Below are 22422 nucleotides of genomic sequence, written 5' to 3' on the forward strand. Positions count from 1 at the left end.
TGTTTATTTTGTTTTATGATTTATTTTTTTAATATTGAGTTGGTTGACAATTTAACTATGTAGTTTTTTTAAAAAAAAAACATTGTGGATTACAACCTTTTTTTTTCCACAAGGGTTTTTTTAATGATTTTTTTTAAAATTATTTTTGTCGATTTTAATATTTTAATAATGAGCTAGTTGAGAATTACAATTGTAGCTTTCCTCACAAAATAATGTAGATTGCTACAGTGTTTTCCTACATGGTTTTTGTTTGTTTTTTATTTTGTTGATTCTTTTTTTGTTTTTTTTTGTTTTTTTAATGATTTTTTCCAAAATTGTTGATTTTAATATTTTGTCGATTTTATTTTTTTAATATTGAGTTGGTTGAGAATTTAATTTTGTAGTTTAAAAAAAAAAACATTGTGGATTATTACAGTGTTTTTTCATATGACTTATTTTTAATGATTTTTTCCAAAATTATCTTTATTGATTTTAATATTTTAATAATGAGCTGGTTGAGAATTATAAATGTAGCTTTCCTCACAAAACTTTGTGGATTGCAACGGTGTTTCCCAACATGATTTTTTTTGTTTTTTATGATATTTTTTTTCTTTGTTTTATGATTTTTTTTAATGTTTTTTTTTTTAAATTAACTTTATTGATTTTATTTTTTTAATATTGAGCAAGTTGAGAATTTAGGTTCATAGTTTTTTTTCTTTAAAACTTTGGATTGCTACAGTGTTTCCCACATTATTTTTTTTTAAATAATTTTTTTCAAACTTGTCTTTGTCGATTTTATTTTTTAATAATGAGTTGGTTGAAAATTACAACTGTAGCTTTCCTCACAAAACATAGTGGATTGCTACAGTGTTTCCCTACATGTTTTTTTTATTTTATTTTGTTTGTTTTGTTTTTTATGATTTGTTTTGTTTTTTTAATGATTTTTTCCAAAAACAATTTGTAGATTTTTTTAATATTGAGTTGGTTGAGAATTTAGGTTTGTAGTTTTTTTTTTCTTTAAAACACCGTGAATTACTACAATGTTTTCCCATATGTTTTTTTTAATGATTTTTTCAAAAATTATCTTTATCGACTTTAATTATGAGCTGGTTGAGAATTACAACGGTAAATTTCCTTACAAAACACTGTAGATTGCTATAGTGTTTCTCTACATAGTTTTTTTTGTTTTTTTTTATGATATGTGTTTTTATTTTGCTTCTTTTTTTGTTTTATGATTTTTTTTTTGTTTTTTGTAATGATTTTTATCAAAATTATTTTTGTCGTTTTTAATTTTTTAGTACTAAGCTTGTAGAGAATTTAGCTTTGTAGTTTTTTTTCTTTAAAACACTGTGAATTACTATAGTGTTTCTTCACATGGTTTTTATTTAATGATCTTTTTTACAATTATTTTTGTCAATTTTATTTTTTTAATATTGAGCTGGTTGAGAATTACAACTGTAGTTTTCTTCACCAAACACTGTGGATTGCTACAATGTTTTTCTATATGGTTTTTTTTATTTATGATTTTTTTTTGTTCTTTTGTTTTTTTAATTATTTTTTCAAAAATTATCTTTATCAATTTTATTTTTTTAATATTGAGCTGCTTGAGAAAGCTTTGTAGTTTTTTCCTTTAAAACACTTTGGATTGCTACAGTATTTCCTCACATGGATTTTTTTAATTATTTTCTCAAAATTATTTGTCAATTTTATTTTTTTGATATCTATGGATTGCTACAGTGTTTCCCTACATGATTTTTTTCCTTTTGATTTTTTTCAAAATTATATTTGTCGATTTTATTTTTTTAATATTGAGTTGGTTGAGAATTTAACTTTATATATTTTTTTCCTTTTTATTAACAGAAAAGTTAAATCATATGGCATAAAGCTAAATTACGTGGGGAAAATACTGTAGCTTTTTTCACAAAACACCGTGGATTGTTACTACTTATTATATTGAGTGTTTAAGTTTTTGATCATCAACACAATATTTTTTTCCTCGTGGAATATTGAATTCATCACATCTTCAATTTATATTACTTACTAAGCACTGATTCATAATTTTAACATCATCAAGCATATTTGCTTTATAAGCCCGCCATAGCACGCGGGCATGCCATCTACTATGTGTGTGTATTTTGTAAAAGTATTATTAAATATTATTCATAGATTTAGCAAGTTCACCCGAATCAACTTAAATTATTTTTTTATTTTTTTTAATTTTTTATTTTAATATTGGTTTGATTAAGAATCGTCCAGATTATTTTTAGACCCGTCAAGCCAACCAAGTCAATTATTAAAATAATTGTGCATTAAATATATTAAAATATAATTGGTTTTTATAAATGTCTTTTTCTCATTGGAATATGCATAAACAAAAAAAAACTATATCTATTCTATTAAAAACTTTATTCCAAATTGGCTTTTCTAAATAGTATTTGACCTGGAGATGCTGGAGTTGTATATAATGCTTTGTAGTCGCACCATTCTTCATCCACCGCTTCATTAACATTCTCTCTTATCTTTCATTCTCTTGCTTACATCCATTAGCTCAAGAGGGAGCGAAAGATCAAGCAAAAAGATGTGGGCAATTGGATTGGTTGTTGTGGCATTGGTGGTGATATACTATACTCATATGATTTTCAAATGGAGAAGCCCAAAAATTGAAGGAGTTCTCCCTCCAGGTTCCATGGGCTGGCCCCTCGTTGGAGAAACTCTCCAGTTCATCATTCCTGGAAAATCTCTAGACCTTCATCCTTTCGTCAAGAAAAGGATGCAAAAGTAAGATGCTGGCTACCATAGTTTGCGAGAGAAAAAAACAGAGCATCTTATTTCATAATTAAATCATATATACTTGCCTGCTTTATTCCCTACTAACAGATTCATGTTGATCTCCCTGTTTCAGGTATGGACCGATCTTTAAAACCAGCTTGGTTGGAAGGCCAATCATTGTGTCCACTGACTATGAAATGAACAAGTACATCTTGCAACACGAAGGAACCTTGGTTGAGCTATGGTATTTGGATTCCTTTGCCAAATTCTTCGCTCTGGAGGGTGAAACCAGGGTGAACGCTATCGGTACAGTTCACAAATACTTGAGAAGCATAACTTTGAACCACTTTGGTGTTGAGAGCCTTAAATCAATGCTTCCTAAAATCGAAGACATGCTTCACACCAACTTGGCAAAGTGGGCTTCTCAGGGACCTGTTGACGTCAAACAAGTTATCTCTGTCGTGAGTGCACTATTTATTTTCAGTGCTTGATACACTGGTATTGATGAACATTTTCTCACGTGTCTTCTCAACCTTAACCTGCCTTTTCTTGCTGTAGATGGTTTTCAATTTTACTGCAAACAAAATATTTGGTTATGATGCCGAGAACTCAAAAGAGAAGCTCAGTGAGAATTACACGAAGATCTTGAACAGTTTCATCTCCTTGCCTTTGAATATTCCTGGCACTTCGTTCCACAAGTGCATGCAGGTAAACAGAGGAGTCCCTTAACCTTGAGATTTGGTCATATTTGGTAATCACTGCTCAGGAATGACCATTCAATAACATACCTTTCTATTGATTCAGGACCGGGAGAAGATGTTGAAATTGCTCAAGGATACACTGATGGAGAGGCTCAACGACCCATCAAAGCGTCGGGGAGATTTTCTTGATCAAGCTATTGATGATATGAAGACTGAGAAGTTCTTGACAGTGGATTTCATCCCCCAACAAATGTTCGGGATCTTGTTTGCCAGCTTTGAATCCATGTCAACCACCCTAACTCTTACATTCAAGTTTCTTACAGAGAACCCTCGAGTAGTTGAGGAATTGAGAGTACGTATACATACCCTCATAGCATCAAATTTTAAGCTTTCAATTTGAAGATGCCACCAATCTCTATTCACACCATGTCCCGCGCTAATTGTGTAATTTAATCGATCAGGCTGAGCATGAGGCAATTGTGAAGAAAAGGGAAAATCCAAACTCCGGCCTCACATGGGATGAGTACCGATCAATGACTTTCACACAAATGGTTAGTCTCCATATTCTTAAATTAATATGGTCCTCTTGTCTTTAATAGCAACCGTGTTTTTCATTATTTTTTGGTAGATGACTTGTATTCTTAATCACACGATGTTAATTATGATACACAGGTTGTCAATGAAACACTTAGAATCTCCAACATCCCACCTGGTTTATTCCGCAAGGCATTGAAAGATTTCCAGGTCAAAGGTATGCAGCTGCCAGTTCTTAACTCAGAAATCTCTTCGCTTTCTTTTTCCAAAATTTTCATTTCAATTGATTCATTGAGAAATCTCCAGGATACACCGTCCCTGCTGGTTGGACAGTTATGCTTGTTACCCCTGCTATTCAGTTAAATCCTGATACATTCAAGGACCCAGTTACATTCAACCCATGGCGCTGGAATGTACTGCTCCATTTCCCCAGTCAAACCTTAATATAGATTCAATTTACCATAACGTTAATAGAATCATGCTTTTATAACTGCTGAATTTTTTCTTTTTATTGTTTCTGCAATGCTAAATAGGACCTTGATCAAGTTACTATTTCCAAGAATTTCATGCCATTTGGTGGCGGCACGAGACAATGTGCTGGAGCAGAATACAGCAAACTGGTCTTGTCCACTTTTCTGCATGTCCTGGTCACTAATTACAGGTAGAGTTGATTTTTCTCTTACTCTCGTACTCCCACTCATACTTGAACAGTGACAACATGGAAGTTAAATTTATGACAGATCTTTTTGTTAACTCTCCGGGTTTTTTTTTTCTTAATGCCAGTTTTACCAAAGTCAAGGGAGGAGAAGTATCTCGGACCCCTATCATTTCATTTGGGGATGGCATCCATATTAAGTTCACTGCCAGAAATTGAAGAATTCTTTTCCCTTACCTGGAAGTGCATGCTCTTAATTACCTTCTCTTATGTGCTTGTTTATTAGCAACTTTTATTTAAATAAAAATAATGATCCTCTCCAGTCAACGAAGGAGTCTCAAAAGTCACACCGTGAAGAGCACGGCGTTGAATCCTTCTCTCTTGTAAAATATTGTATGATATATGAGCTTTCCTGTATAAGCTAAGTGTTCAAGCAATGCAATAAAAAATCTATTTCCCTCCCGATCCAGCTTTTTCAGAAATGCAAGCTATGTTAACCAGAGCATGCAATATTCTCTGGCGTCTCTTTTACTTCACTGATATTTGATACCATTAATTAAAAATTGGCAAAGGACTATGGCTATGCCCGCAAGTCTTCTCCATATTCAAGTTCTTCCAAGCCGAGAGGGTTTAAAGTTATGTCCTTGATGTTTACATATATCATTCTTAAAACAAAAACAAATCTTTTAAAGATATTTCTTTGATGAAAAAAATGAATGGATTGGTTAATTTTATTTTATTTTATTTGTTGTTGTTGTAGAAGACAGATATGGGTTTTGAATTCATTCAATAAATAAATCCACCATTAGATGGACGCCACACAATGCAAGCTAAATGTTACAATCATTAAGATTTCATTTATATGTCTTAAAGTTGCGATCATTTTTATTCAAGTTCTGTATAAATTCACTTAACTGCGTGCATTAGTTTTAACTATTTAACACTGTATTTGTTAATTTTACTTTCTTTGAGGTGGTTCAGAATTATAACTGTAACTTTCCTCACAAAACACTGTAAATTGCTATATTGTTTCTCTACATAGTTTTTTATATTTTTTTAATAATATTTTTTATTTCATTTTTTTGTTTTATGATATTTTTGTTTTTTGTTTTTAATGATTTTTTCCAAAATTATCTTTGTCAATTTTATTTATTTAATATTAAGTTAGTTGAAAATTTAGCTTTGTAGTTTTTTTTCTTTATAACACTTTGGATTGCTATAATGTTTCTCCATATGGGTTTTTTTTAATGATTTTTTTTAAGATTGTCTTTGTCGATTTTATTTTTTTTAATAATGAGCTTGTTGAGAATTTAGCTTTGTAGTTTTTTTTTTCAAAACACTGTGGATCGTTACAATGTTTTCTTGCATCGTTTTTTTAATTATTTTTTCTAAAATTATCTTTGTCGATTTTATTTTTTTAATAATGAGCTGGTTCAAAATTTCAAATGCAGTTTTTCTTAAAAAACACTGTGGATTGCTTTCCTTTCCTTTCCTTTTTTTTTTATTTTATGATTTTTTTTTGTTTTTCTTTGCTTTTTTTAATGAATTTTTCCAAAATTATCTTTTTTTTTTAATATTGAGCTGGTTGAGAATTTAGCTTCGTAGCTTTTTTTTCTTTAAAACAATGTGGATTGGTACAGTGTTTTTTTACTTGGAATTTTTTAATGATTTTTTTAAAATTGTATTTGTCGATTTTAATTTATGATTTTTTTTTGTTTTTTTAATGATTTTTTCCAAAATTATCTTTGTCGATTTTTTTTTTTTAATATTGAGTTGGTTGACAATTTAGCTTTGTGGTTTTTTTAAAAAAAACACTTTGGATTGCTACAATGTTTCCCCACATGGTTTTTTTTTAATGATTTTTTTTCTAAAATTATCTTTGTCAATTTATTTTTTTTAATAATGTGTTGATTGAGAATTACAACTGTAGCTTTCCTAATAAAACACTATGCATTGCTACAGTATTTTCCTACATGGTTTGTTTTTTTATTTTATTTTATTTGTTAACATATGGGGAAAGCACTATAGTTTTCCTCACAAAACATTATAAATTGTTACAGTGTTTCCCACTTGTTTTTTTTATATAACTTTTTTAATGATTTTTTCCAAAATTATCTTTGTTGATTTTATTTTTCTAATAATGAGCTGGTTGAGAATTTAGTTTTGTAGTTTTTTCCTTTAAAACACTCTAGATTGCTACAATATTTCCCCACATGGTTTTTTTTTTATGGTTTTTTTTTAAATTATCGTTGTCGATTTTACTTTTTTAATAATGAGCTGGTTGAAAATTATAATTGTAATTTTCCTCACAAAACACTATAGATTGCTACAGTATTTACCTACATGATTTTTTTATGATATTTTTTTAGTTGGTTTTTTTTTTGTTTTACGAATTGTTTTTTTTTCAAAGATTTTTTCCAAAATTCTCTTTGTCGATTTTTTTTTTTTAATATTGAGCTGGTTGAGAATTTAGCTTTGTGATTTTTTTCTTTAAAACACTTTGGATTGCTATAGTGTTTCCCCACATAGTTTTTTTTTATGATTTTTTTTCAAAATTGTCTTTGTCGATTTTTTTTTAATAATGTGTTAGTTGAGAATTACAACTATAGCTTTCCTCACAAAACACTGTGGATTGCTACAGTATTTCCCTACTGGGTTTGTTTTTGGATTTTTTTTTGTTTTTTTTTTTGTTAACGTGTGGGGAAAGCAGTGTAACTTTTCTCATAAAACATTATCGATTGCTATAGTGTTTCCCACTTGTTTTTTTATTGTTTTTTTTGTTATTTTTAATGATTTTTTCTAAAATTATCTTTGTCGATTTTATTTTTTTAATAATGAGTCGATTGAGAATTTAGCTTTATAGTTTTTTTCTTTAAAACACTGTGGATTGCTACAGTATTTCCCCACATGATTTTTTTTAATGATTTTTTCTAAAATTATCTTTTTTTTATTTTATTTTTTTATATTAAACTGGTTGAGAATTTAGCTTTGTTTTTTTTCTTTAAAACACTGTGGATTTTTACAGTGTTTCCCCACATGGTTTTTATTTTTTAAATGATTTTTTCCATAATTATCTTTGTCAATTTTATTTTTTTTTAATATTGAGCTGGTTTAGAATTTAACTTTGTAGTTTTTTTCTTTAAAATTATGTGGATTGCTACAGTATTTTCCCACATGATTTTAGTTTTTTTTATTATGTTTTTCAAAATTATCTTTATTGATTTTATTTTTTTAATATTGAACTAGTTGAGAATTTAGCTTTGATGTTTTTTTCTTTAAAACATTGTGGATTCCTATAGTGTTTCCCATTATGGTTTTTGTTTTTTTTAATGATTTTTTCAAAAATTATTTTTGTCAATTTTTGTTAATGTTGAGCTGATTGAGAATTACAACTATAACTTTCCTCATAAAACACTGTGGATTGCTACAATGTTTCTTTATATAGTTTAGTTTTTTTAGTTTTTATTTTTTTATGATTTTGTTTTTTTTATGATTTTTTTCAAAATTGTCTTTATTGATTTTATTTTTTTAATATTGAATTGTTCAAGAATTTAGCTTTGTAGGTTTTTTTTTCTTTAAAGTATTGTGGATTGCTGCAGTGTTTCCCTACATGGTTTTTTTTTCAAAATTGTTTGTCAATTTTATTTTTTTGATATTTATGAATTGCTACAGTGTTTTTTTATATGGTTTTTTTCTTTTGTTTTTTCTGTTTAATTTTTTTCAATATTATATTTGTTGATTTGTTTTTAATATTGAGCCAATTAAGAATTTAGCTTTTTATTTTTTTTTCTTTTTATTAACAGAAAACCTAAATCATATAGCAAAAAACTATATCATGTGGGGAAAGCTCTGTAGCTTTCCTCACAAAACAACTCATTCTATTCAGTCTCTATATTTGATGCAACTATATTATTTGATAGTTTCACCCATATTTAACTAGTGTTTTGCCTATGTTTTACATATAAAATGTCTTGATATTCTTTGTTTTATGTTTTGAAGGCACTTTTGGATGAAAGATGCACAAATGGGTAAATTAGAGGTAATTGGCAGATTTGACCTTCAGTTGATGTTTTGTGCAGAGCGTAGGCTCTAGAGGTCGAAATGAAGTGATTCTAGTGGAATTAAAAAGCTATCATCCATACCTTTCCGGACATCCAAGGCAAGAAAATAAAATAAAAAAAGAGCATCAAAATCGCAGTCTTCAAAGTCAAATCTCGCAATCTGTCAATGTTGACCTTTGGTCATTCCGACTTGAATATCTTAAGCTACAGAAGTCCATTTGATTCAAACTAAATTTTATTGAATTCCTGACTTAAATACCTATCCACTTACCAAAGTTCAGCAAAAAAATCTCATATGAGTGAGATATGATTTTTCTAAGGTGACAAATGAATTATGTCAGCAAACAGGTTTTGTGAAGAAATAAGTCCAAATTACGTCCCGAAGCATCCAAACCAACATCTAAGTTTTTATTTTAGAAATTTAGCTCCTCCAAGTCAAATCTTGAAGATTGCATGCAAGGTTATTTCTCCTTTTTTGGAAAATAGTTATTAAAGTACTTAAATGTAAACATTGACAATAATGTCAACTTCGAGCTCAAGTCTGGTTTTATACATTTACTGCCAATATTCAATGGACTTACCAGAGAAGATCCTCATACTCATCTCAAGCAGTTCCACATGTTTTGTGTTGGCATGAAATCAAATGGAGTTGACGAAGAACAGGTTAAGTTGAAAACTTTCCCCTTCTCTTTAAAAGGGGCAGCAAAGGCATGGTTTTTCTCTATTCTCCCAGGTTCCATTGGAACATGGAATGCTATAAAGAAGATTTTCCTTAAAAAATATTTCTCAGCATCTCGAGTTTCCAACATAAGAAAAGAAATATGTGGGATTCGACAATCTCATAGGGAGACACTCTCCGAGTATTGGGAAAGATTTGAGCAACTGTGTATTCAATGCCTTCATCATCAGATACAGTTGCTCATTCAATATTTCTATGAAGGACTAATGCATACTGACCACAGTATCATTGATGCAACAAGTGAAGGGGCATTGGTAGATAAGACACTCGAGGCTGCACGCCAATTGATCTCAAATATGGCAGCCAACTCAAAACAATTTGGCACTCGTGGAGACTTCTCAAACAAACGAGTAAATGAGGTAAGTATTTCTAACCTTGAGAATAAAGTTAATGATCTCACTTCTCTTGTGTGTTCTTTGGCTTATGGAAATGTATAGCAGGTGAAATTTTGTAGCATATGCTCCTTACAAGGACATGCTTCGGATATATGCCCAACAATGCAAGAAGATACATTGAACAAGCTAATGCAATTGATGGAGCATTCAATGGACACTCTCGACGTAAGTACGTCCCTTTTTCAACACATACAATCCTGGATTGAGAGATCATCCCAACTTACATTATGCAAACCCGCCTCAACAAGGCAATCGAGGCCGATAGTTCCATAAATTTCAGTCCCAATAAAATTATCAAGCAAGATAGCCCCCTATAGTCATAAATTTCAATGTTATTGGGTCATCAAGTGATGATCTTCATGAGATGATGAAAACCTTGGCTTCTAACACGGTGACCTTGCAACAAAATATCATGTCTTTTCAACAGGAAACAAGGTCAAGCATTCACAACTTAGAGAAGCAAGTGGGGTAAGTAGCTTTAAGTGTAAGGAAATTTAAAGCACAAATGAATGGAAAATTGCCCTCCCAAGCATTGAATTCAAAAGAGAATGTTAGTACGATCATGTTGCGAAATGGAAAAGAACTTGAAGAGCAAAGGTCAAAACAAATTGAGATGGATGAAGAAGAAGAGATAGAAACAGAATTGAGTACAAAGAAGAAGCATCCTCCTCCTTCCAAACTAAAACAATGACCAACACTCCAAAGGTAAATCCTACTCATTGAATTCCATGTTAAAAATAATTCCACCATTTCCTATGAATTCTTCTAAGTCAAAGAAAGATGATAAAGAAAAAGAAATTTTAGAGGTCTTCAAGAAAGTGAAACTCAATATTCCTTTGCTTGATGCTATCAAGTTCTTGAAGGAGTTGTGTACTACCAAGAGAGCTTTCAAGATGAAAGGTCATGAAATGGTAAGTATGGGTGAAGTTATATCTGTTGTTATTCAAAATAATACGCCTTTGAAGCAAAAAGACTCATGTGCATTTATTATCACGTGTTATTGGTAATACTAGTTTTAAAAGGGCTTTATGTGATTTAGGTACATCCATTAGTGTTATGCCTAAACATGTTTATGATTCTCTTAGTCTGGAGCCTTTGGATAGAACTAGTATTGTAATATAACTTGTAGATCGTAGCTTTGTTTATCCAGTTGGTGTGATAGAAGATGTCCTAGTCAAGATTGATAATTTGGTTATTCCATGCGACTTTTATATTCTTGATATGAAACATAATTCTTGTGATTCTTCAAACAACACTCCTATATTGTTTGGGAGACCATTCTTGAAAACTGTCAATACAAAGATTGATTGTGGTAAGGATATTTTGTTTATGGAGGTATGAGATGAAAAAATTGAATTTAATTTTCATAATGCAATGAAATATTCTTATAGCAATGTTTATTCTATCACACGTTATGATCAAGTTGATAAGAGTGCGCAACAAGTTTTTGATTTTGACTGTTAGAACGGATTAAGTGTGGCTTTGAGTTATGGCTATGATTTTACGGAGATAGAAGAGATAGAGAGACATATATGTATTCCCCAAAATGTACGCCGATCAGCATTGGCTTTGCAAACTGTCCTCCATGATGCAAGAGTCATTTATCCCATCACAGACAATAAATGGGCAGCGCCTATCCTTTCGATACTCAAAAATACTAGAACCACTTTAGAAAAGATACAAAATGGTGCTTATGAGAAAGCAATGATTTACAAAGAAAAGACTAAGAGTCTTCATGACCGAATGATTATGAGAAAAGAGTTTCATCTTGGAGACAAAGTCCTTCTTTATCATTCCCATTTGAAACTTTTTTCTGAAAAGTTGCGCTCTTGTTAGATTGGACCCTTTGTTGTTTCTAATATTTTTCCTTATGGTGTAGTTGAAATTACAAGTTTAGAAACAAACAAAGTGCTCAAGGTTAATAGGCATCGCTTGAAACCTTTCTATGAAGGTTGGACGACAGAACTCACCTCTTTTGTGGAGTTAGCTGAACCAATCTATGAAGAATAAGCATGCCACATATTGAGCCAATAACATAAAACAAAAGCACTTTTTGGGAAGCAACCCAGCACAAAAAGAAAAAAAATCAGATTTGCTTTCTTTTTCCCTTATCTTTTATTTTTTGTATTTTATTTTATTTTTTCATTCTCTTATATTCATTTTCTTTTATTTCAACATTGAGGACAATGTTGTGTTTAAAGTGTAGGGGTATTAAGAGAATTTTGGTTTTCTTTGCTATTTTTCAAAAAAAAAATCTATATTTGCTCTTTTTGAACTCCCATTGGTTTATGAGAATATGAGTATTATGAATGAGAATATGAGTATTATGAATGAGAATTAATTGAGATAGATGAAGATATAAATCGAATGAATGAGTGTGCATGCAAGTTTTAACGTTTAATTGGTTTATGATTGACTTTGAAACTATGTCATGTTGACTTTATAGTGTTATATAAATGCAAGCTTTTGAGCCTTCAACATTATATTCTTTAATTGTATATTTTTTCAATGATATGTATCTTTATAACTTGCTTCATATCATGTTGAGATTACATTCACATTACATATATACATGAAGATGATAAAGACATTAGGAATTTTAATCACTTTAACTAAAAAGTCAACCTAAAGCATATTATCCATAGTGAGCCCCTTTTGAGCTTGTTTATCTTTTCTTTGCTTTATTCATGTATAAACCTTAACTTTTTATATGTTTTCCTCTTTTTCCCTGTTAAGGATTAGTAGAGCATATACTTGTGATATCTCATGAAATTATGGTTGGAAATTATGTGAAAAGAAAGAAGAAATGATGCTTGATGAAAAGATAGGCAAAGATGTCAAAGCTGAAAGAAAAAAAAACAAAAATAAAGGAATAGAAAAGAAAAGTCTTCCTTTGTGTTCTTAAGATTCTATATTGATGGAGCTTGAAATCAAAAGAAGTTAAGCATTGGTGCTTAAAGATGGAAAATTTATGTGCTTTGATGGAATATCTTGTTTGAAATATTATTTTTCAGAATGCTCTATTTTTTTTGGTTTGAACCTTTTCTTTTACTCTCTTTTACCTAACCTTAACCTTAGCCCCATTACAACCGGAAAATAAGACCTTTTGATTCTTGCATTGCATATAATATGTTAGCAATGGAGATGAGATTGAAGAGCAAGTTTATGGTAGAACATATTCATTGATTGAATTTGAGAAATTTAAATACATAAGCCCTAAACATGTGAGTGTTGGAGTATATATCAATGAGAGGAACTATTACTTTGGCATGACATAGATTTCATTTAAATTTCAACGATTAATTGAGTTTTGAAGTTTGCATGTAAATGAATTCATGAAAATCTATACCCATTATCCTTCTTTATTGTATACTTGTTTATAATATAGTTATTAAACTCGGCCCGAGGGTTGACCCGGTCAAGGGGCTGGGTCCCGGGTTTCATGAGTCAACTCGGATCAACCTAAAAAATTTAAAAAATATATATTTAAAGCTTTAATATTTCATATGAAAAAATTAAAAAAAAATCCATGTAAATATAGGCTATATATGTTGTAAATAATGAAGTTTAAAAGAATATTTTAAAAAGTTTTTGATCCCACATTGAAAAAACATAATTTTTTTCTTGTAAACATAAAGTATATGTATTAAAGGGCTTCAAATCCCATATTGAAAAGATATTATATTATCCTTTTGAGTTGAAGTATTTAAACCAAAAAAGTTTTTTTATCCCACATTGAAAAAACATAACTTTTTTCTTGTGAACATAGAGTATATATACAAAATAGCTTGTAATCCTACATTGAAAAAATAATTTTTTTCTTGGGAACATAGGAGTATATATACTAATGGGTTTCAAATCTCACATTGAAAAAACATAACTTTTTTCTTGTGAACATAAAGTATATATACTTAAGGGTTTCAAATCCCACATTGAAAAGATATTATGTTATCCTTTTAAGTTGAAGTATTTAAACTAAAAAGTTTTTTATCCCACATTGAAAAAACATAACTTTTTTCTTGTGAACATAGAATATATATATGAAAGAGCTTCAAATCCCACATTGAAAAAATAACTTTTTTTCTTGGGAACACAGAATATATATACTAAAAGGTTTCAAATTCCACATTGAACAAACATAACTTTTTTTCTTGTGAACATATAGTATATATACGGAAGGGTTTCAAATCCCACATTGAAAAAATAACTTTTTTCTTGGAAACATAGAGTATATATACTAAAGGGTTTCAAACCCCACATTGAAAAAATAAAATATTTTTCTAATATTTATATAGTGAACTTTAAAAAGTGTTAATAAGCAACACAAAAAAATATGAAAAAAAGAAGGGTATAGGAGAAAAACCACATTTTGAAAAAACAAAAACACCGGGTCTTGTTCGAGTTCATCCAGGTCATGGGTCGACAGGGTTTGGCTAGGTCATTACACTGGCCGGTCTTTTGACAAACCCAGGCCGGTCCAGCTATCGGGTCGACCTGCCGGGCCGGTCCGGGTTTAATAACTATGGTTTATAATGCATATATTCTTGGACATTAAGAGTAGTTATTTTTAATTTAATTTTATCTATCCTTTCTTGAGGACGAGCAAGAGCTAAGTGTGAGGGTATTTGATGCAAATATATTATTCGATAGTTTCACCCACATTTAGCTAGTGTTTTGCCTATGTTTTATATATATAATGCCTTGATATCCTTTGTTTTATGTTTTGAATGCACTTTCGGATGAAAGATGCAAAAAAGAGTAAATTGGAATTCTTTGTTTTATGTTTTGTATGCACTTTTGGATGAAAGATGCAAAAAGAAATAAATTGGAGGTAATTGGCAGATTTGACCTTCAGTCGATGTTTTGTGCAGAGTGTAAGCATTAGAGGTCAAAATGAATTGATTATAGTAGCATTAAAAAACTATCATCCATACCTTCCTAGATATCTAAGGCAAGAAAATAAAATAAGGAACAACATGGAAATCGCAGCCTTCAAAATTAAATCTTGCAATATGCCAGTGTTGACCTTTGGTCATTTCAACTTGAATATCTTGAGCTACCAAAGTCCATTTGATACAAACTAAATTGTTTTGGATTCCTGACTCAAATACCTATCCACTTACCAAAGTTCGGCCAAAAACAATCTTATATGACTGAGATATGATTTTTCTAAGATGAAAAATAAATTCTACCAACAAACAGATTTTATGAAAAAACAAGTCCAAATTACATCTCGAAGCATCCAAACCAACATCCAAGTTTTTATTTTAGCAATTTAGCTCCTCTAAGTCAAAGCTTGAAGATTTCATGCAAGGATATTTCTTCTTTTTTGAAAAATAGTTATTAAAGTACTTAAATGTAAACTGTCTACTTAAGGAAGGACTATTTTGTAAAATAGAGATTAGGGTTTTCTATGATATAAAAATTAAAAAGAATGAAAGAAGAGAAGGAGAAGAGCCAACCAAAAGAGAAAAAAGCCCCTTCTCCTCTACAAACTCGAAATCATGTTTTCTTCTTTTTTTTTTATTAGTTGTTCAACAAACATGCAAGGCTAAACTCTTTTTCTTGGTTCCAAGGACACAGAAACCTTCAAATTTCAAAAACTGTGAGATCTATTTTACCTTTTCTTTTCAGTTTATATGATGAATATGTTTGTTCTCCTATTCTTATTTTTCCTATGATTTTTTATTTTAATTGCTATAGTGGACTTTAAGTTATTATTGTAAACAATCTATTACTAAGTTTGATATCAAAACCGGAGTTGTGGTATATGAACTTGTGAAGCAACTGAGTTTAATAATTATGGAAGATCTACGTTCTTAATCTTAGAGAGAACATTCAATCAAATCAAACATAGAATGCAGACAATTATGTCTTCTCTATTAATCAACTTATCTAGTTCTTAAGGTTGTCATTGAATTAAATTATTGGTGCGGACACTATGGTTGTTTGATGGTTAGGGTTAGTTATATGGTGGATCCGTTAACTAACCAATGTTAAGAAGAGATAAATATTCAGAATATAAATTGATTTTTCGTTCCATGATGAGTTCTGATTTTTGTAGGTGGATGTTTACTTGCAACCAAGGTTTGTTCTCTTGATAATTTTCTGATTTTATTTAATTTTGCTTGATAGTTTTTTATTTTCTTTTACTTCAGCCTAGATAACATCAAACCCCCCTCCTAAATTGCATATTATCTAGCATAAAAATCTAACTTGAACCTTCCTCATGTGATCAACCCCATGCTTGCTTTATACTATCTTGTGTGTTGTGTTTTAAGCTAAGGTAATTAATTTGTGTAACCGTTTTCTCATGAAATATTGGCTCCATCACACCTTTAGTTTCTATTACTTATCTAGCGTTGGTTCGCAATTTTAACACCATCAAGCACATTTGCTTCATAAGCCCGCCACAACGTGTGGGCATATATATTAAAATATTATTCTTTTGAGTAGTGTTTTTTTTCCTTTAATTTTTTTTTAAATTTATGTTGTTCTTGTTTTTTTTATGAGACTATCTTGGTCTCATGACCTATGTTATAGATTTAACAAGTTCACCCGAGTTGACTCAAGTTATTTTTCTGTTATTTTTGTCTCACGTGCCCCACGCAGCGTCGATGGCGATTTTTGTTCGTTGATTCTTGGGAGTCGCTACCTAGTATTTAGTTCAGGGTTATTAGGAAACCCGAGTGTACTGGTCTTTGTCAGAGATTCACGGGTAAGGGACTGGTTGTAGCTAGGAAAGGTATTCGCACCCCTAGCGCACCCTACCTAATGTAAACTGCTTCGTGGTTTGATGTGATTTAAAGATTTTGAAAGTTTTCTTGTCAATGACTTATTAAAAAAAGAAAAAAAATTCTCCTTGATAAAGAGATCCTTATCTTATCGAGTAAAGAAAACCTAATTGATGTAACATCAATAAAAACAAAACAAACTTTTCTATTTAATATCAAGAGCACGTCTTACGTATAAGATTGTAATTCTAGATACCAAATGAAAACAATTTTTTTTTTTGAAATATTGGTTTAGTTCTCGTGACTTTAATAAACTTGTTATTACAGCTGAAAATGCATGCTAAGACATTTGTTTTTGAAATTTTCTATGTTGTAAGAAACTACAATATGATTTTATGTTTTTATCTTTGATCGTATGCATGAAAATAAAGCATTTTTTTGTTTTTTGTTTTTTCAATTATATATATATTTACAACATTTCATAGAAAACTAGATATTTTAATATTAGATTTGTATTTTTATAATATAAAAATAAAACCTCAAAATAAATACACCAAAAAACTACAAATCTCTTTTTTTTTTCTCTTGTTTTTGCGACAGTGACCCGACTGACAAAGGCTCACATGCATGAAATAATCACGCATGCTATGCACAGTGCGAAGGAAATTAAAATTACCTTCGCACAGTGTTACGTAACTACAAAAGACAAAATGAAAAAGAACTTACCTGGTGCTGGGAGGCAAAGCCGAAGACGATGGCTGAACGATTCTCCTCTCTTTCTTTCTGTTTTCTATTTGCTTCTTCTCTGGTTTCTGGTCTCCTGTTCTCTCTGTTTCTATTTTCTGTTCTTCTTGCGGCATTGTTCCTTCCCTTTCGTCTCTGTCTTCTCCTCCCTCCTAGTATTCTTCTGTGTGTTTTTTTTTGTCCCTGATTCTGTTTGTTTGCTTCTCTCTCTACTGGTTTATTTTTGGTTTTCCTCTTCCCCTCTATTTTTTTTTCAGTCTCCCCCCTAGTTTTTTTCAGTTCTTCTCCCCTGTTCTCCTCTTTTTTGTACCCCCCCCACCTTTCTCCCTTGTCATGGCCTTCCTCTGGTTTTTATAGCCAGAGAATGTCATGCGGTCGCCTCCAGATAATGAGACGGCCATGCATGGACTTTAATGCAGGATAACGGCCGACGACTCTTTCGTAGACGTTTAGCAGGCGTGGCGCAGCGTTTTTTTCTCTGGCTTTATAGCCGAACAAATGCCATACATTTTAGTAACGTATTGCATCGTGGGCAGCTGGGGCTAATTGTTTCTTCTTCTTCCTGCTGAAACGGTTCCCTGGTGCAATGAAAAAGATGATGGACAGTGTCCTTTGAAATGGCACCGTTTTGGGATGCGAAATGGCCATTTTTAGTTTGGTCACTCAAGTTCTGAAATTTTGTAGTCAAGTCCTTGGCTAAATTATAATTTGACCCCTAAACTTTAATTGCTTTCAAATAAAAACTAAATTGAATTAAAAACAATTTTTCTTGCGATCAAACCCTCCAAAAATTCAATTAAACCTTCAATAAAATTTAATTGAGTCCATAAACATCTTATTTTAGACTTTTCTTTCTCAAATTGAATTTTCTTTATCAACATAGCTCTCATCAGTCAAAAATATATTGTTAAATTTTAATTTTTGTATCTTTGAACCTACTCGACCAATTTCTAGTCATTTTATAGGCATTCCAGCATCATTTTCTCACCGCTATTATTTTTTGGATTTTTTTTGAATATTTTTTTATATTTATTTGTATTTTTTTATTTTTGTGTGGGGACCCAAAAATAGATAACAACAATTTTTTTAATTGATTTTTTTAATTTCATACTTTAATATTGGATTAATTAAAAATCATTCAGATTATTTTTAGATTCCCCAAGCCAACAAAGTCATATTAAATTATTAAAATAATTGTGTATTAAATAGATTAAAATATAATAAGTTTTTACAAATATCTTATTCTCATTGGAATATACATAAACAAACAAAAAAAAACTATATCTATTCTATTAAAAACTATATTCCAACTTGGCTTTTCTAAATAGTATTTGACTTGGAGATGCTGGAGTTGTATATAATGCTTTGTAGTCGCACCATTCTTCATCCACCTCTTCATTAACTTTCTCTCTTATCTTTCATTCTCTTGCTTACATCCATTAGCTCAAGAGGGAGCGAAAGATCAAGCAAAAAGATGTGGGCAATTGGATTGGTTGTTGTGGCATTGGTGGTGATATACTATACTCATATGATTTTCAAATGGAGAAGCCCAAAAATTGAAGGAGTTCTCCCTCCAGGTTCCATGGGCTGGCCCCTCATTGGAGAAACTCTCCAGTTCATCATTCCTGGAAAATCTCTGGACCTTCATCCATTCGTCAAGAAAAGGATGCAAAAGTAATATGCTGGCTACCATAGTTTGCGAGGAAAAAAAAAGAAAAACAGAGCATCTTATTTCATAATTAAATCATATATACTTGCCTGCTTTATTCCCTACAAACAAATTCATATTAATCTCCCTGTTTCAGGTATGGACCGATCTTTAAAACCAGCTTGGTTGGAAGGCCTATCATTGTGTCCACTGACTATGAAATGAACAAGTACATCTTGCAACACGAAGGAACCTTGGTTGAGCTATGGTATTTGGATTCCTTTGCCAAATTTTTCAATCTTGAGGGTGAAACGAGGGTGAACGCAATCGGTGCAGTTCACAAATACTTGAGAAGCATAACTGTGAATCACTTTGGTGTTGAGAGCCTTAAAGAATCACTGCTTCCTAAAATCGAAGACATGCTTCACACCACCTTGGCAAAGTGGGCTTCTCAGGGACCTGTTGACGTCAAACAAGTTATCTCTGTCGTGAGTGCACTATTTATTTTCAGTACTTGATACACTGGTATTGATGAACATTTTCTCACGTGTCTTCTTAACCCTAACCTGCCTTTTCTTGCTGTAGATGGTTTTCAATTTTACTGCAAACAAAATATTTGGTTATGATGCCGAGAACTCAAAAGAGACGCTCAGTCAGAATTACACGAAGATCTTGAACAGTTTCATCTCCTTGCCTTTGAATATTCCTGGCACTTCGTTCCACAAGTGCATGCAGGTAAACAGAGGAGTCCCTGAACCTTGAGATTTGCTCATATTTGGTAATCACTGCTCAGGAATGACCATTCAATAACATACCTTTCTATTGATTCAGGAACGAGAGAAGATGTTGAAATTGCTCAAGGATACACTGATGGAGAGGCTCAACGACCCATCAAAGCGTCGGGGAGATTTTCTTGATCAAGCCATTGATGATATGAAGACTAAGAAGTTCTTGACGGTGGATTTCATCCCCCAACTCATGTTCGGGATCTTGTTTGCCAGCTTTGAATCCATGTCAACCACCCTAACTCTTACATTCAAGTTTCTTACAGAGAACCCTCGAGTAGTTGAGGAATTGAGAGTACGTATACATACCCTCATAGCATCGAATTTTAAGCTTTCAATTTGAAGATGCCACCACTCTATTCACACCATGTCCCCCGCTAATTGTGTAATTTAATCGATCAGGCTGAGCATGAGGCAATTGTGAAGAAAAGGGAAAACCCAAACTCCCGCCTCACATGGGAGGAGTACCGATCAATGACTTTCACACAAATGGTTAGTCTCCACATTCTAAAAAATTGTCCTTTTGTATAACAACTTTCCATTAACATCTCTTTTCCTTTTTTTTCTTTTTGCGGTAATAAGACAATGTTATCTTCTTATGAAATATGACCAATCATTCACTGCTTCCTAAAAATTAATATGGTCCTCTTGTCTTGGAATAAGAACCGTGTTTTTCATTATTTTTTTGTAGATGACTTTTGTTCTTAATCACACGATGTTAATTATGATACACAGGTTGTCAATGAAACACTTAGAATCTCCAACATCCCACCTGGTTTATTCCGCAAGGCATTGAAAGATTTCCAGGTCAAAGGTATGCAGCTGCCAGTTCTTAACTCAGAAATCTCTTCGCTTTCTTTTTCCAAAATGTTCATTTCAATTGATTCTTTGAGAAATCTCCAGGATACACCGTTCCAGCTGGGTGGACAGTTATGATCGTTACCCCTGCTATTCAGTTAAATCCTGATACATACAAGGACCCAGTTACATTCAACCCATGGCGCTGGAAGGTACTGCTCCATTTCCCAAGTCAAACCTTAATATAGATTCAATTTACCATAACGTTAATAGAATCATGCTTTTATAACTGCTGAATTTTTCTTTTTATTGTTTCTGCAATGCTAAATAGGACCTTGATCAAGTTACTATTTCCAAGAATTTCATGCCATTTGGTGGCGGCACGAGACAATGTGCTGGGGCAGAGTACAGCAAACTGGTCTTGTCCGCTTTTCTGCATATCCTGGTCACTAGTTACAGGTAGAGTTGATTTTTCTCTTACTCTCGTACTCCTACTCATACTTGAACAGTGACAACATGGAAGTTAAATTTATGACAGATTTTTTTGTTAACTCTCTGGGTTTTTTTGTTCTTTCTAAATGCCAGTTTTACCAAAGTCAAGGGAGGAGAAGTATCTCGGACACCTATCATTTCATTTGGCGATGGCATCCATATTAAGTTCACAGCCAGAAATTGAAGAATTATTTTCCCTTACCTTGGAAGTGCATGTGCTTAATTACTTTTTTTTTACGTGCTTGTTTATTAGCAACTGTTTTTTTATATAAATAATGATCCTCTCTAGTCAACGAAGCAGTCTCAAACGTCGCACCGTGAAGAGCACGCCGTTGAATCCTTCTCTCTTGTACAATATTGTATGATATATAAGCTTTCTTGTATAAGCTAAGTGTTCAAGCAATGCAATAAAAAATCTATTTCCCTCCCGATCCGTTAAAAAAAACAAAATCTTCTGAAGATATTTCCTTGATGAGAAAAATGAATGGATTGGTTTATTTTATTTTATTTGTTGTTGTTGTAGAAGACAGATATGGGTTTTGAATTCATCCAATAAATAAATAAATCTACCATTACATGCATGGACGCCACAAATGGCAAGCTAAATGTTACAATCATTAAGATTTCATTTATATTTCTTAAAGTTGCAATCATTTTTATTCAAGTTCTGTATAATTTCACTTAACTGCGTGCATTAGTTCTCCTGTTCTTGGATTTTTTTAAGTTCTCGTTTTAATTTTACATGAATAACGTTTTAACGTTCACACTCTTAGCTATATATATATATATATATAGCAGTTCCTGCATTAATCACACGGTGGTAATTCTTATGCCTATAAATAGTGGATACTAGATTTTTTTTATATTTTTTTGCTCACGCTAGAAGCGAACATGAAAAAAAAAATTCAAACAATAATAACATAAATAAACCTAATTTAAATCGACTAACTTGTGATTGGAGGCAGCCCCTAAATAAGCAAAAGAAAAAAAGTAAAAACTAAATTCCCAACAAAACTATTTTTAATTGTGATTAAAGATATTACAATATCAATTGTGGTCAAAGACACAATTTTATGCTTTTAAAAGTATATTTTTTTAGAATTGTCCACGAATAAAGAAATTTATATGCTCAACATGCAAATATATACAAGGTTATCATGATTATTGAAAATTAGATTTTATAATTTGTTTTGATTTTATTTTTATAGGGTTATTATAGTTTTATAACTTGGCATGCATATTAACAGATTAACCCGAATTGACCCGAATCAATCCAATATATTATTATCTCAATATTTATAAAAACAATTTCATTTTAAATATTTATTTTGAATTAAATTATATTTTTACTAATTATTTAGTTATTTTTTGACCTCTCAAAATAAACT

General features: G+C 31.3%; 2 protein-coding genes across 2 annotated transcripts; both read left to right on the plus strand.

The window, feature by feature from the left end:
- The first annotated feature begins 2455 nt into the window (after positions 1 to 2455).
- Positions 2456 to 5101, plus strand: LOC133679332 (beta-amyrin 16-alpha-hydroxylase CYP87D16-like). Its single transcript, XM_062101890.1, has 9 exons — positions 2456 to 2757; positions 2882 to 3209; positions 3307 to 3456; positions 3553 to 3801; positions 3911 to 4000; positions 4122 to 4200; positions 4290 to 4396; positions 4517 to 4644; positions 4767 to 5101. Exons 1-9 carry the CDS (start codon positions 2558 to 2560, stop codon positions 4855 to 4857), a joined length of 1422 nt encoding a protein of 473 aa, XP_061957874.1. The 5' UTR covers positions 2456 to 2557; the 3' UTR covers positions 4858 to 5101.
- Positions 5102 to 18721: 13620 nt separating this feature from the next.
- LOC133685877 (cucurbitadienol 11-hydroxylase-like) lies at positions 18722 to 21444 on the plus strand. The gene is made up of 9 exons (XM_062106937.1): positions 18722 to 18985; positions 19117 to 19447; positions 19545 to 19694; positions 19791 to 20039; positions 20147 to 20236; positions 20480 to 20558; positions 20648 to 20754; positions 20874 to 21001; positions 21128 to 21444. The coding sequence occupies exons 1-9, from the start codon at positions 18786 to 18788 to the stop codon at positions 21216 to 21218; spliced, it is 1425 nt and encodes a 474-aa protein (XP_061962921.1). The 5' UTR covers positions 18722 to 18785; the 3' UTR covers positions 21219 to 21444.
- Positions 21445 to 22422: the final 978 nt, after the last annotated feature.

Source organism: Populus nigra, chromosome 1, assembly GCF_951802175.1.
Source record: "Populus nigra chromosome 1, ddPopNigr1.1, whole genome shotgun sequence".
NCBI classification, from domain to species: domain Eukaryota; kingdom Viridiplantae; phylum Streptophyta; class Magnoliopsida; order Malpighiales; family Salicaceae; genus Populus; species Populus nigra.